The following is a 14,866-nucleotide window of genomic DNA, read 5'->3' on the forward strand; positions in this document are numbered from 1 at the left end:
TGATTTGATTTGATTTGATTTGATTTGATTAACTGAGTGTGAAGCAGCGGGAAGGAGAATCAGCACCTCCGAGCCTCAGGCCATGCTTCCTACGTTCCTCTCCACACGAGCTGTGGTTAGTGACCGAAAGAATGAGATCAAGGATACCAGCAGCTGAAATGAGTTTCCTCTGTAGGGTGGAGGGCTCTCCTGTAGAGAGAGGAATAAGAAGCTGAATCATTAGCAAAGGGCTCAGAGTAGAGGACTTCTGGGCGCCTCCTAGGTGAGGCGTTTCAGGCATACCCCGGGGCAGACCCAAGACATGCTGGGGTGATTCATATCTCTCAGCTGGCTTGGGAATGCCTCAGTGTCCACCCTGGAAGTGCTGGAGTAAGTTGCAGATTTCAATAAGAATCCACACTGTAACCAGCTTTTCTCTGCTCTTTTCCATGTTTTGAGTTAGAAGAGACCCACGCTGTCCTCTCATTTTCTATACTCCAAGTTTTCACCGAAAATTATAGCAAATACACCCTTCAATCGTGTTCACATCGTCTTTATAGAAACAATCATTTCACCATTTTTAAAAAAGCAATTGAACACAATGTTGGGAAACAGTGTTTCACAGGTACAACAAACAGTGATATCACACTGTACTCAAGCTGAGCACACTTCAGCATAAATGAAAAAGAAGAGTGGAACTTAAAACTGAACGATCACCAGCGAACAGTCTTTCGGACTGCATGATCACCTTCTGTGGCATGAATTAGCAAATCATGGACAAGTATATGGGAAAGACGACATCCAAAGTGTTCTAGAGGAAGCTTAAAAAACACGATAATGGACTCAACAGTTTCAGCCATCGAGTGGAAATACAGAACTAATGAAGAGAGCCAGCTTTCACTAATCCTTTCCCACGCACCTCTCTCTGCGTTTCAGTGCACGAAGAGGCTGTTCCACCCTGATAACAAGTGGCCAAGTGTGCGTTTCAGCGGGCAATTTAGGGAAAGCAAACTAACACAATGGAAGAGAGGAACGGGCAGACAGAAAGTCGGAGGGAGGGGACCAGGATGAGAGTGAGATTATCCTAAAATCCCGTGAGGAAGTCATTGTTTCCATCCTCTTAAAAATACACAAGCAAGCACAAACACACACACACATGCATGCACACACCAGCATGAGTATCTTCTATCACACGGATGCACAGACAGTATATAAACACAAGTACAGGCGCACAGAAGCAGCGAGGCTCACAAATAAATAAATAAATGGAGAGAAGCTGGAGAACAATAAACCCATTTAGAAACTTCTCCTGTCTGGGTTCCATTTAAACTTCACCCACTCACACCCACTCACAGCATCCCTGCATGGGGCAAATATCAGAAAGCTCTGTGTTCCCTGCTTCCTCCTCAACCCCTCTCCTTCCCTCTCCCTTAGTCACAGAAGCTCCCGTTATATCTCATTATGACACACACACAACCTCCAACGACGCATTACTCATCGTCTCACTGCAGTGCTTTCAGACTCCCTTTTGTACTTACGAAAGCCAAATCTTTTCACAAGTACGGAGATTTAGAGAAACTTTCAGACGTCTCTTCACTCGCTCGGTGGATTTTCCCCATGTGTTTGATTGTTTATTTCGGCATTATGACCCTGATTAAGGGCCACAGGGCTTTAAATTTAAACTTACAATAGCAATTAGATTCAAAACAGTTAAAAGCTTGGGTTTAGACTTAGGTTAGTATGAAGGAGTAGACTGAATTGGCTTTTTTTAATGGCGATTAGACACTCATCAAATGAAACGCTCACATTGATGAAACTGAAAAGTTTCACTCGTTTAAAACCTGCCTGATCAACTGTGAGACTCGTCCACGATTAAGTACGGGTTAAGGTCAGCAGGTCAGAGTTTATGTCCCTAAGTTCTCATTCTCAGAGAAATAGAAATGAGTACATGTGTGCCCAAGCAGCACCTTTCTCTCTATCTCCATAGCAGTGGGCTTCCTGCCAAAGGATTGCTCAGCATTTACAAGACAGAATGAGAGAAGAGGTGGAGAGTCAGGGAGGGAGGAGGGGCAACATACAGTATGGGACTGTGGGGCTTAAAAAAGAGCAAAGGACCATGCAGCTCATGAAGAACGTGAGACAGACAGAAAGCAGCAGGACAGGCAGAGAAAGCAGACACACGCAGCTTATCTGACTCTAATTGCCCCATACAACACACACACACTTAGAGGAAAAAGCAGTTAGGAAAACAGCACACACATTTATTGACTTTCACAGGCAAACAGACATTTTCTCTCTCACACACATTCAGGAAGAAGCAGCAGCAGCATGTTTCTGAGGTTCCTTCGGGCAGCGAGCCTGCTGTCGATGTGTTTGTGTCTGCCTTCGGACTACGAGGATGCTATCGAGTTCAACTACGGTCCCTCCTACTACAATGAAATCGCAGAGGAAGAGACGCCAGCACGTAAGTGTGGAAATGTGTGTGCATGTGTGAGTGCTGGGCCTGCACCTTTATCAAATCAAGGCTCTCGGATGTATCGACCGTATTAATTGTCAAAAGCATGAAATTGAGTTTCTTTTTTTAGATTCATGTATGGATGAGTAAGACTGGGACACTAGTTTCCACAACACTTTTGTCTTTTGATGTATTGTGCATCAGCAACAAAAAAAATGGGAAGAAACTGTAGAATCGGATCGATATGATAATCGAGGAGGAGGGTGAAAGAAGGTCTGATGAAGAAGAGGGTAAAAAAGCAAATCTTTCACAGCTTGAGAAAAAACTGAAAATCCTCCACAAGTTGGTGTCTTTAAATAAATAAAGAAGGAAAAAGAAAAGAAGAGCAGAGATTAGAGATTAACATGTATGTGGCAGAGACAGAGTTTCTGTAGGAGTTTACAGCCACAATCAGCGGTCACCAACAGCAGAAACACTTTGGTATATCTTTAAGAAATTCCTCTCTCAGCTGTCGTTTAGACCTGTATGTGTGGGATGAAAAGAGCGATGAATGAAAGGGAGAAAGTGAGAGTGAGTGTTTGTGTTTTTTAAGTGTCCAACTGGCCCTCCGCAGCTCGAATTTTGCATTTGTTAGCTGTTTAAAACCTGGCAGGAGGTGTAATTGTGGCACTAGCGGTTAACAGGCAGAAAATAGTCTGGGATATGATTAAAGAGGTAAATATTATACTGGGCGAAACAAATGACTGAGAATAGTAAAACAAACAAACACAGTTTACAGCAGCAGAGGTGGGGGGTTGTTTCGGCCCCCCAGAGAGGGTGCAAGAAGGAGAAAATCACGTGAGTTTGAGTGCAGGTCTGTGAGAGGTCAAAAAGCTCGAAGGAGACACAGATCACTGCTTCTGACCTGCTCAAATCTCCGAATCTCTGAGAGGAATTTGAATTAATGAGGCCACATGACAGGGGTCATGACACGGCAAATTTCAAAATGAATGACAGGCTAGAAAAATAACATGTAGCAGACGAGTGGACCAATTTGTTGAGTTATGCTTTGCTCAAACACACAGACACTGACTAGTTGTAAAAGGAGCATACTGCTGAGTACTGCCACTCAATATAGAAGCTATTCAGTGCTTATTTCCTGTTGAATACTGCTTAAATGTGCAGTAATTTGGAGATTATTTCATTTTAAAAATTTACTCAATTTACTCAAGTTCACACAAGCTCAAGTTAGAGCTTTAACAAATGAAAACATACATAAAAATTCTTATTTATTTTCAATATTGTCAAGTTACTTATTGTCAGCAGATTAGACATGTGACCCACAGAGCTGACAATGAGCCTTCTAAACAAAAAAGAGGCTAGTTTTAAGCTAATATTATGCTAGCTAATTTGAAGCTTGAGTGTCCTGAAAAGAAATAAATCATATTTTCCATTGATAATCATCTCGATTACATTCTCACATCATATGAGAGTTTATTCGCTAAGTATCCAGTGTCCCACAATGTTTGAATCACTTCAAAGAAGCTTTCACTAACGCCAGCTAACAGCAGCTATCAGAGACTAATAGCAGCTAACAGTGGCTAGCACTGGCAAAAACAGCAGTGCTTACCAACAGAAAAGTTCAGGATATCCTTAACAACACACCTCACTGTTATCAAACAGAAGTGAGCTTTAATTACTTACTGACGCATATTGAAATCCTTTCACAAACTTTAACAGCCTCCTCCAGAGTAAATAGACATGGACACCTAGCATATTGACAGCTGAGGTAAACAGCAAACTCACAGCCTTCACTCTATGGATGAACAGCAGCTAGAGTTGTTTGTCCTACACTGGCTACCGTAGCTAGGATTTTGCACTTGAATCGGGAGTGGTAAGAAAACTGAATTCAGCTAAATGCAATCTGCAATCTACTGGCATCTAGTGGTGAGATTTTGCACATCGTACCTTTAAACAATTTTAAATATACATTTAGAGTAGATCATCGAAGTAACCACTGACATCTTTAAAAACTAGGGTCTATGCATCTAAAAGTTATTATTTTCACCCACTTACACTCTCTTCTACTAAAATCACTCAAAAACCAAGCTCAGCTCCCTTAGATTGAGAAGCCCCAGGGTCCAAAGTGCATGACCCTTATGTCTAATTGACTTTGAGCACTGAGAACAGGAAGCCAAAACAAACTGTGTAGGTCTGTAATAGTACCCCTCTGGAATATGTCTGCAGGTATAAACAGAGGTCGAAAAGGCTCAACAGTTAACCAGAACAGCGTGTCTGATACAGTGACCTACATATTCTTACTCCTGGATTGTTTTATCCCCCTTTTCCATATGTTTCGGAATACTCATGCTATCTCTCCCAATGTTGTCAGCAGGTCTTGACCTTCCTTTTCAACCCCCCACACCGCCCATCTGTCTCCTCATTCACAGCAGAAAACCCAATAAGCTCACAGGAAAAGCTCCTGCTTTGTGAGCTATTTGTCAGATTTCATTCTCACCCTCTTTCTCCCAACAACTTAACATCCTCTTCTGCGCTTTTACCATCTTCCTCCAACTATGCCCACTAATGCCTTTGTGGCAGTCAGCTATTCAAGCAGAATTAAATCCATTTCCTTCTTAAGATTGAAGTTGACCTTAAAGTTTCTGTTAAAGCTGGAAGAAAATTGGAAATGAATTTAAACATATCCTGCATGCACACTTTCAAGCTACAGCCGCAACTCCATCTGGCAAATAACTGCAGAAAGTAAAAGCTCAATTTTTTTCAGCTAAACAAACACTTTTTCTAAATAAAAGTCTGATACGTTGGTGATCTTTTTTCATATATTCAGCACTTTTCCTATATTGATACATAACTGATAATGGAGTAACTGAATTCCGTATTCTTATTTTTTTTCCTGTCTTAGTGGCCTTACATATACATTAAGTATAAATGCACAATTTAAGAACAAGACGTGCAATTTCTCTGGACCTGTTCAATGACAAAGTTAATGAATCTTGATATGATTTCAGTAGAGTTCCTGAGGAGTAACTCTTAGATTCTTTTTGCAGGAAAAGTCCATCTGGATCTCTGGGGAGGTGCAGGAGATAGGGGTGTGGCTAGCTCTAGAAGCTGTAGAAACCTGAATGAGTTCATCGTCTGTTGGATGTTTAAACTTTTCTCTTTTTCTTCTTTTTACCTTCTCTCTTTGCAGCCACACCAACTTCAGCCCCCTGCCGTTCTTCAGAACTGACCAAATGGGACAAGATGTTCTCCATGTTGGAGAACAGTCAAATGAGGGAGAACATGCTGCTTCAGTATGCCGATGATATCATCAAGGTGGAGATGGGGTCACTGCGCAGTGAAATGTTAAGGTCGGTTGTAAGACTGAGAAGTCATGCAATCAGCATCAGGTCATTATGGTTGAAGATGAGCAGCAGAGAAATGAGTGTTTGTGATTAAGCCAAAGACAATTCAAGGTCTCAGCAACCTAGACAGGACTAAAAATAAAATGGTAAACGGCCTGTATAAAAGTGTAATCAGATTTAATCATTTCATCACTTTGCTTAAAAAAGCAAAGTGATGAAATGCCCATCGCCTCATTAATGTAGCTCTGCTTCAGAACAAAATCCTGAACTGATCTGCTTCAAATTAATTTAGCAGATTTCTCAGCAACTATAGCAAATTCCTTGTCTGCACATGTTTAAACCTCTTCAGCTGAAAGGGTTCAAATCACTCATATTGATTCTTGGTTCTATATTGTCAGGTTTGTAGCTCAGTATGGTGGGTCCTGTGGGGCGGCGGTGGAGAATGCAGGAAGAAGGATGGAAATGCAGCTGAACAGCCGTCTCAGAGAGACTCTGGAGCTCCTCAAACTCAGACATCGGGATTCTCCTGCGGCTGCTGCGGGGAATTCCAACCAGCTGGAGACAATGCTACAAGAGCTCCTCTCTGCAGCACAAACACAAGCATCCAGATTTTCCAAGCTGGAGACCAGCTGCTTTAGCAGCCCAGGAGGGATGAATACCAAGGCAGGATTTCATCCTCTGAGGGGTGGAGAGCAGGGGCACCATGAGCAAGAAGTCACAACAACAGAGGCCACTTTAGAAATGGTGCTGGCTGCACTGCAAGAAGTGAAGGTGGAGATGGAGGAAGCCCTGAGATCTTCGAGGCAAAGATTCTTGCCTGCAGGTATAACACTGACCTTACTATCAACCATCCCTATTTGTCTTAAACTGTGATTTCCTGTTATTTCTATTTGTGTTCATAGCTCTGAAACAACACCCTGCTTAATTTTTTTCTGTATTAATTCATTCTGGAAATAAGAGATTCAGCTAAAGCTGTTTGCACCGGCAGATACTTACAAGTATTTGTAGAAATTTACAAGTAGGATTAGACTCAAGTAAAAACATGAAAAGATGATAACAAAGAAAAGCTTTGGACAAAACTCCTCATGGGTAATGAACCCTTATTGTAAATTGTTAGCAGAGTTAACTGGGTTCCCTGAAATTAACACTGACTAATAAATATAAGATTAGGCTCAGCAAATTTAACTGAGGAAACTTGCAGCAGAGCATCACTGATATCAGTACAACAACTTTATTTCCTAGAATAAATCAAATGAAAGCCACAAAAGGGCTAAATTATACTCTTCATCTTATGCGTGCACTTATACACAAAATTATAAATCTGGCCTAAACAGTGAACAGAGGGAGGTGTAATCATTAGCCAGTTGCCGCAAAAACCACACCAAAAGAACCCTGGGAAAGTAGGACCAGATGGAAACCATCATGAGCGCACACAAACACAGAATGGATTTTTCACTATTATATTCTGAGTGGCAGGAACCTGAAACGAGATCTCCGGTTTTAAGTAGGGAGCGTGTCTGCTAACTGGAGGGAGAAAAAAAGCGAATGAAAGAAAGAGGGCTGGAGAGAGAGAGAAAAATCTTGAGTTAAAACTCAATACTTAAAAATGCATGACAAAGAATGGAAAATGAGAGATGTTACGCTGTGTAATGTGCAAAATGTGCACAGTTCAGAACACGTTTCCTCTCGCACACAATCAGGGCTGCAGAGTATCAAGCTCATCCTGATCAAACACCTGTGAGCTCTTCCTTTATGGAATAACTGTGAGCTTAAATAGGATTATTTTATGCACACAGGATATACCGGGAACATTATGCAAACAACAGGAAATGATCCATAAACACAACTAAGAGTTTATATGCTTAAGCAGCAGGCAGAGCAAACACTGACTTGTATATTAGGGGTTATTAATGGGACTTACCAGATTGTTAGACAAAACTTTACCAGGATGTTTTCTTTGTTGTTCACAGCTGATTGTTGGGAGTATTTTTAAACAGTGTGTATTTAGTTACTTATTCCCCAACTCAGAGACTTATCTGGATTTGTCAGGACCAAATTAGAAAACCCAATCTTAATTTTCTACAAGTTGGACAGGCGATACAGAGACACTAAGTCTGTAAGCCAGTTAAATTATTATTGCACATAAACAGTGATGATTTAGTTTCAAAGCGATGAAAATCAGAAAATCATAAACGGTTAATTTTATGATTTCATATAAGCGAAATAACTATAAATGGCTATTTCTAAAAAACACTCGGATGCTAGACTGGATCTAGCCACCCTGCTACACCCCCACCTCACACCAGCTCCAATAATTCAGAGCTGACAATGCTGACAATGTGCAGTTACACTCCATTATGTAACGCAGACCAAATTGCCTAAAAGGCTTCAGTCAAAGGTGGTATACACATATGCCACACACATTTTTCTCTATTTCACATGCCAAAAAACTAACCAACAAAAGTTGGTTTGACATTACAGTGTCAAACAGTGAGAGAGTGACTTTGAGACAGTGTGTGTTTGAATGAGTAAAAACAGAGAGGAATAAGGGGAAAAGGCGACGACACAAAGTATAAAAAATCCACGAACCAGATGACCCAGAGAGGTGTGTGTCTGTGCGTGAGGTGGTGGGACAGGAAAAAACTGCCAGTGATTCATGATCTCATCACCTGACCAGTAACTGAACTCTGACTGTGTCACATTCAATCACGCTCACGCTGCCACCTATTTCAGCCTTCACTTCATATACCGTGGTACAACAACAGTAGAGGCAGCCCCAGTAAAACCACAGGGGCCCAGTAACCACAAGATAGTAATCTGACTTAATTAATCTAGCTTTAGATTTCAATTTATTTTTATTGTAGATTTATCTCTTTAGGACTCCATTAGTCTGTGTAGGAGATCAAGTCTTATGATGTAAAGTGGAACTCTGCAAGGGTAAATTTCAGGCCATTATTCTCCTTTTTTCCCCATCATACCAAATCACACATGGACAGAGCCCTGAGGGTCATCTGTTTGTTGTGCTTCATTTCATGTTCTTTCCCCTCTTTTGCTCCGTTTCTGCTCCTTCAAACATGTTCTCCTGCAAACACTTTCAACCTGCTTTTGTTGGGTAATTTTGTGGAACGCACCCTCGCAACGGCCTCTGGGAATTTAAACCGATCCAGATCGGCACCAAATTGTAGCGGTTTCCTCGCTTCTCTGCCAAGTTCAGTCAAATTTGGCTTCAAATTCTGCGTGTAATCCTGCCAAAAGACAGACAAACAATAAAAATGTAATGCCGCTTGCTGAGCTACCATTGTCTTTTCATTGTCATCATAGGTTATGCCCAACAAAATCTTTTTTTCATGAGTAACAACAAATTGACGTCCAATTTTGGGCCGTCACAGTTAAATGAAAAAGAAAACTTTGTAATGATCATATTAAATTCTCTAAACTGAACCACTATTACCACTGCAGCCGGGGGTAAAATATCTAGAATTTATTGTAATTTGTAGATTTTTAAAATTATACTATTTCTGTGCAAACAGGAGGATTTATTATTGCTGGATGAGTGCTTGAGTACTATATATGGCATAACTTCAGCCCTGATCCTCTTATCTTCCTGTTGGCTAGGTTGTGAGATGGCCCTCCTCTTCCCAATGCGTTCCAGTCGAATCTACACCTCTATCATACCAGATGTCCCCGTCTCCCTGTCCTCCTTCACTGTCTGCATGTGGTTCAAACCAACCAGCATCGCCAACAAAACCGTGCTGTTCACCTATGGAAACCGCCGCAATCCATATGAGATCCAGCTGCTGCTCAAGCGGAATGCTGCCCTCTTCACCATCGGAGGAGAAGCTCACCTGGTGGAGGCACGGGGAGTGGTGAACCCAGGGCGGTGGACCCACTTGTGTGGGGCTTGGTCCTCAGAGCAGGGCCTGGCCTCCCTATGGGCGGATGGCGTGAAGGTAGCGTCCACTCCCGGAGTGGCCGAAGGACACGTCTTACCCGACGGCGGCTCCCTCCAGCTGGGTCAGGAAAGGAACGGCTGCTGTCCTCCGTCCTTAAGCAGCGGGAGCAGCGTGGCAGGGTTTGAGGCGGGATTCGATTCTAAGTTGGCATTTGCGGGGAAGATGACGGGGGTGAACATGTGGGACAAAGTACTGTCAGAGGACAAGATTTCCCAGCTGTCTTTGCGGGAAGGCCATGGCTGTGAGCAGAGCGGGAACATAGTGGCGTGGGGTGTAACGGAGATGGTGCCGCACGGAGGCGCTCAGTTCATCTAATAGTGCATACTCTTCACTATGATCATCATTTCCACAACATTGTAAGAGTTAAATGCTCAAAGTGAAAAGACTTACAGCTGCTTTTATCATCTTTCTTCCTATAATTAAACATTTTCATTGTTTCATTGTAGCAGAGACCACAATTTTCCTCCTCATCTCACTTTTTATTACTGTAACTGCTAATACTGCAGTTTTGAACTTTGGGCATGTTCAAATAAGACAAAATCAATGCTGTGAGAGACTTAAGTTGACTTTTTTTCACCAAGCCTTTTGAACTGAGACAGTAATACACACACACAAAAAACACACTGATGCACAGTCGTCTTAGAAAACGTGTAGTTTCGCCGAGAACGTGCTGCAAGCAGTTTTTACCAAAGACTCAATTAGAGTGCAAGAAAGACAAAGAGTCTATTGTGAAAGTAAACGGGTTCTGAGCCAGTAAACAGAGTAATCACCAGACAGCCACGCAGCACAAGTAAAAGAGGGGTCTCTGACTATTACAAGTGATTATCTTGTATTGCACAACATGTGTTTTTTAGAGTACCAAAGCATTTTTCATCTTTCTGTTGAGATGGCGAGTGCAGTTCATCAAAACATGCACAAAAAAAAAAATAGAAACCCAAACAGAGGAAAATGTTCTCCTTTTTTTTTTTTTTTTTAGCATTTTAACTATTAATGTAACAGAAAAGACATTTGCTTTTATACCTTTTAAGTTTTGTGGGTACAATTAGCCATGTAATCCAACCCCATTACAACCAAAAGCACAGGCATCATACTGTTACCTGTGACTGAAAACTGCTGTACTTGTTATCATTTTAAGCATGACTGACTGTTAACTACAAATGTGCTTTTTTAACTAGCTTACCATTTTTTTTATTGCCATGAACTTTTCTTTGAAAGCTTTGAAAGAATTTCCAAACAATATATTTCTAAATTTGTACTCAGTGTTTACATTCATACGAGTTACGTAACTCCTGTTTTGCTTTCGGTTTCTTTGTCAGTGCATAGTTGTCATTTAAGTAGAAGGTAAAGTTTTCTTTTGATCCTGCATAAAGTAAGAAGAGTAAAACTGTTGAATTTGCCATGTGAGGTTTGATAAAAGAAAGTGAGGATAATGTTTACACAGTCTTTTATGAACTAACTTGTCTTGTATTATACTGTAAATTGTTTTTATTATTGTGAAAATGTAAAACTGAATGTATTTTGTACATAAATATAGTTTTTCATAACAGGACTAGATTAAATAAGTGAGGTATGAATAAAAAAGTATCCACTGTCCAAATTAGGAGTGTTTATGTATTTTTTCAAAATTTAAAATATTCAATTTTGACAAGATTTCCAACACCACTCCGTACCACGACAAACCCTCCACCGTGTTTTACAGATGGCTGTAGACACTAACTGTTGTATTTATCTCCTGAACTCCTCTTTACATACTGACAATGACTTGAATCAGAAATTTTAAATCTGGAACAGAACTGTTGAGTGATTTTCAGTCCAGTTCTTGAGTAATGTGGCATATTTCAGCATTTCCTTCCTGTTTCCCTTCCGTAAGAACTACTTCTTGACAGCCGTCCTTCCACTGAGATGATGTCTGATGAGGCTTCAGCGAACAGTAGACAATCAGCTGAAGGGCAGATCCACCTCTGAGGGTCTGTGTCAGGACTTTGCTGGATTTATTTCTATTTTTGTAAGTACATGGATTTCAGATACTGTTCACCTGCTATAGATAGTTTTTCTTAGATCTGCCACTTCCCCTTTAGTGTTCCACTTCTTCAGTTTCCTCAAACTTTTTATGTACACACTGCACAACGTGCTGAGATGTGCCAAAGTTAACAGCTGTTTGGGAATCTCTTTATATCTGGTCACTGTTGGCATTGTTCACATATTCAGCTAAAGAAATGGGAACAAATTAAATGTTTTTGTAACAAAGTTATTGAGGATACTGTTTAAATTTGGTTCTTTGCTATGTTGTTTGAATAAAACTCAAAGCCGTTTTTTTTTAACTTATCTGGTGCAAAATCACAACAAAAGTTGCATCAAGGCATTTTATAGTGTAAGGTACACACACTGGTTCATCCCTTGAGTTAGGTGTCTTTTTATGCTTTTTAGGTCAGTGTGAAGCGGCTTGAAAAATATTCCTCTGAAAAGTGTGAGGTACAAGGAAAAAACAACAATTAAAATTTTAAAAGGCTTCACAAAGCCCGGAGAAGTATCGCTCAAGATCACTTAAAAAATTACAAGACAATCTGCCTCCTTGGAAGCAAAACATAAAGAAATAAGGAGCGGCCCAAAACCTTTGCACAGCACTCGATGTCACAACCACACTTTTGCAAATTATACTGTATTTAATCTCTTGCTGATTAAAATTGATTCAGTGATGTCTGCGACTGTGGGGAAATTGCCTGCAGACTTTCTGCAGCTCACATATGCTTACAGTTTACTGCTGCACATCCTGCTTGGACCCAGTTTCTTCCCGCAGCTACAACCTCCGTGTAACTGTGACCTGTTACAGAATCACCTTCCACATTCACTCACATACATTTCACCGAGTCTTCACTCACTTTTCTCGCCCTGCCATGTATTAACCTTACAGTCCAAGGAAGAGCCAAAACGGACACGCAGCTTTGATAGATAGACGACAGATTCCAAGCCTCTCTGCTAACTTAAGGTTTTACTCAGAGATTGAAAGAACCCTTGGCTCTAAACCCCTGTGGGGCCAAACGGTGAGTGCGTGTGAGACTGCTGTAGCTATAAAACCTTCACCCAGTATCCTGCTGTTGGTTTCCTGTAACTAGGAATCACACACACATGCTTATTAAGCACGGAACTCACTATTCTCCTATAAGACCGAAACTCAACACGCACCACCAAGGACAAGACGAAGGAGAAGAAGAAAATATCGCATGTGGCAACAGACGCACACGCATGTTAGGTTTCAGAACAAAGGTTCGCAGGCTTCTGGCTTGTTAAAGACGTCACCATGAAGTTTAAATGGTTACAGTACAGCACATTTAGAAGGTGCTCAAACTTGGAAACCGTCATGGTTACATTAAAAAGTGCAGAATGAAAGATAAATGTGAACTTGCTACAAATTTTTTAAAAAGCCTTCGAGCAGGACTTGCTCACTTTCATCTGGTTTCTCATTCCAGATTCAATATCAGTCGGTCGATCCCTGTCGAGCTGGATTACAGCCACCGGACTACTTAAGTGTACAGAACTTTCAAACTATCGCGTTTTCTGTCTCTTTTATTTCCCTTTTCTCTGCTTCTTTCTGAGCCCACAAGAAGGCTAGGTATTCGTGTGCACTTTCATGTCCAGTAGTCTAGTAAAAGGTGATGACTTTGAGGGTGTCGTGTATCTAGTGGAAAGAAATGTTAGAGCTATATTTTTAAAACAGCCGTTACATACATGCATCTCTGGAGGAGCCGGCAATCAGGAACTCGATACGTGCGGAGACTACAGAGTGCAAATGTTGAAGTGAAAAAGCATTACAGTGACACTGAGGTATTATTATTACCTTCCCTAATTTATCAGATTCATAAGTCTGACTGTGATGTAAAACTCTGCGAGGGCCAACGACTCAAACAGCCAGAATCCTGGGATGATATGTAGAAAAATCCAAATGTGAGTAAACCACACTTTAGTGTAATAGCACATTGAGCATATTGTTTGTAGCATGAATCCTTGTATTTTTCACTATTTTCAATTGCGTAACAGTGCACGTCTGTATTTGCAAGTTGTTGCTTTTATTCCATTCCTTTGTGCTTTGGCTGATTGAATGTGGTGAAAGCATTTTGTAGGGAAAAGTTGTTTATTTAGTCATCATTTAGCAGCAGTTACTTCAACCTTAAGTCTTTTTGGCAGCTTCTCTTTTCTTCCCCCTCGTATTTCATGTATCCAAATGAAAATAAAAAGACATCCCTTTTTTTCTCTTTTTGTTAAGAAACCAGTAACACATTTATGGACTATGGGTGCTAATTGTCTTGCATCTATAATCAAAGCCCAAATCTGGCAAAAACTCACCTGGAAAACCAGACAGTGAGGAGATAATCTGTTTCATGTGCCGAGCTGCTGGCAGAACAGTGGGAGCATCGAGCACCACTTTGGTGGGCATCCCACTGTGGTACAGTGTGAGGTAATTAGTGTGTGTGTCTGCACATGAGGTTATAGGTTCAACATGTTCCCAGAGGCACTGACTGATTCACATAAAAAAACATAACAGCACATCCAAATACATATACTCAGGCCCTCCCTGTATTATCCTATGATCATGTGTGCGTGTGAGGGAGCATGTGTGCCTCAGGGTAAACAGATCTCCATTAAGCAGGGCTGACTATGGACCCTGGACCTTTAGGGACCTCACTAATGAGCAACATGTATGTTAAAAAGGGGTTAAAATGGCTTCAAAAAAACATAGTGGGCGTAGCCTTCTGTAACCACTGACTGGAGGTCAGCTCAGTTACCCTCTCTGACCTGAGCTGTTAAGTAGGGAAGTTGAAGAAAACAGTAATGAGATCAGTGCCTGAGGACAATGTCACCTTATACTCCTCCCCAGTCCTCCCTTCCCTCACATTAGTTCTGCCTCCAGAGCATGTAGGTATTATCGGGCCTTCAGGAGAGATATTTAAAAAGAATGACATGAAAGCGATTAATAGGCAAAAACAACCACCCTGCATTAGATGTCTTGATCAAAAAAGAGAGAAAGTAGAAGCATTTACAAAGACTTTCTGTAGCATCCACAGGGGCTACGGCAAGAAACACTGTGCAAACAAAAAAGGTAGCAGTTCTCCTTCCTCCAAACTAATTCTTATACATCA

At 41.1% G+C, this 14,866-nt stretch overlaps 2 protein-coding genes across 6 annotated transcripts in view; one reads left to right on the forward strand and one right to left on the reverse strand.

Annotated features, from left to right (window-relative positions):
- The window catches only part of veph1 (ventricular zone expressed PH domain-containing 1), a 91,001-nt gene that overhangs the window by 58,757 nt on the left and 17,378 nt on the right, over nt 1-14,866 (reverse strand). The window lies entirely within an intron of this gene.
- On the forward strand, nt 2,090-11,331 carry ptx3a (pentraxin 3, long a). The gene is made up of 4 exons (XM_082501794.1): nt 2,090-2,443; nt 5,625-5,784; nt 6,177-6,601; nt 9,394-11,331. The coding sequence occupies exons 1-4, from the start codon at nt 2,308-2,310 to the stop codon at nt 10,044-10,046; spliced, it is 1,374 nt and encodes a 457-aa protein (XP_082357920.1). The 5' UTR covers nt 2,090-2,307; the 3' UTR covers nt 10,047-11,331.

This window comes from Aulonocara stuartgranti (genome assembly GCF_965226115.1).
Source record: "Aulonocara stuartgranti genome assembly, chromosome: 14".
Taxonomy (NCBI): Eukaryota; Metazoa; Chordata; class Actinopteri; order Cichliformes; family Cichlidae; genus Aulonocara; species Aulonocara stuartgranti.

What these genes read in the sequence shown, in the direction of transcription:
- ptx3a (XM_082501794.1), top strand. Translation starts at nt 2,308, where the DNA reads ATGTTTCTGAGGTTCCTTCGGGCAGCGAGCCTGCTGTCGATGTGTTTG. An exon ending in AGAGGAAGAGACGCCAGCAC is followed by an intron (nt 2,444 to 5,624) that starts GTAAGTGTGGAA and finishes CTCTCTTTGCAG; the next exon opens with CCACACCAACTTCAGCCCCC. An exon ending in GCAAAGATTCTTGCCTGCAG is followed by an intron (nt 6,602 to 9,393) that starts GTATAACACTGA and finishes CCTGTTGGCTAG; the next exon opens with GTTGTGAGATGGCCCTCCTC.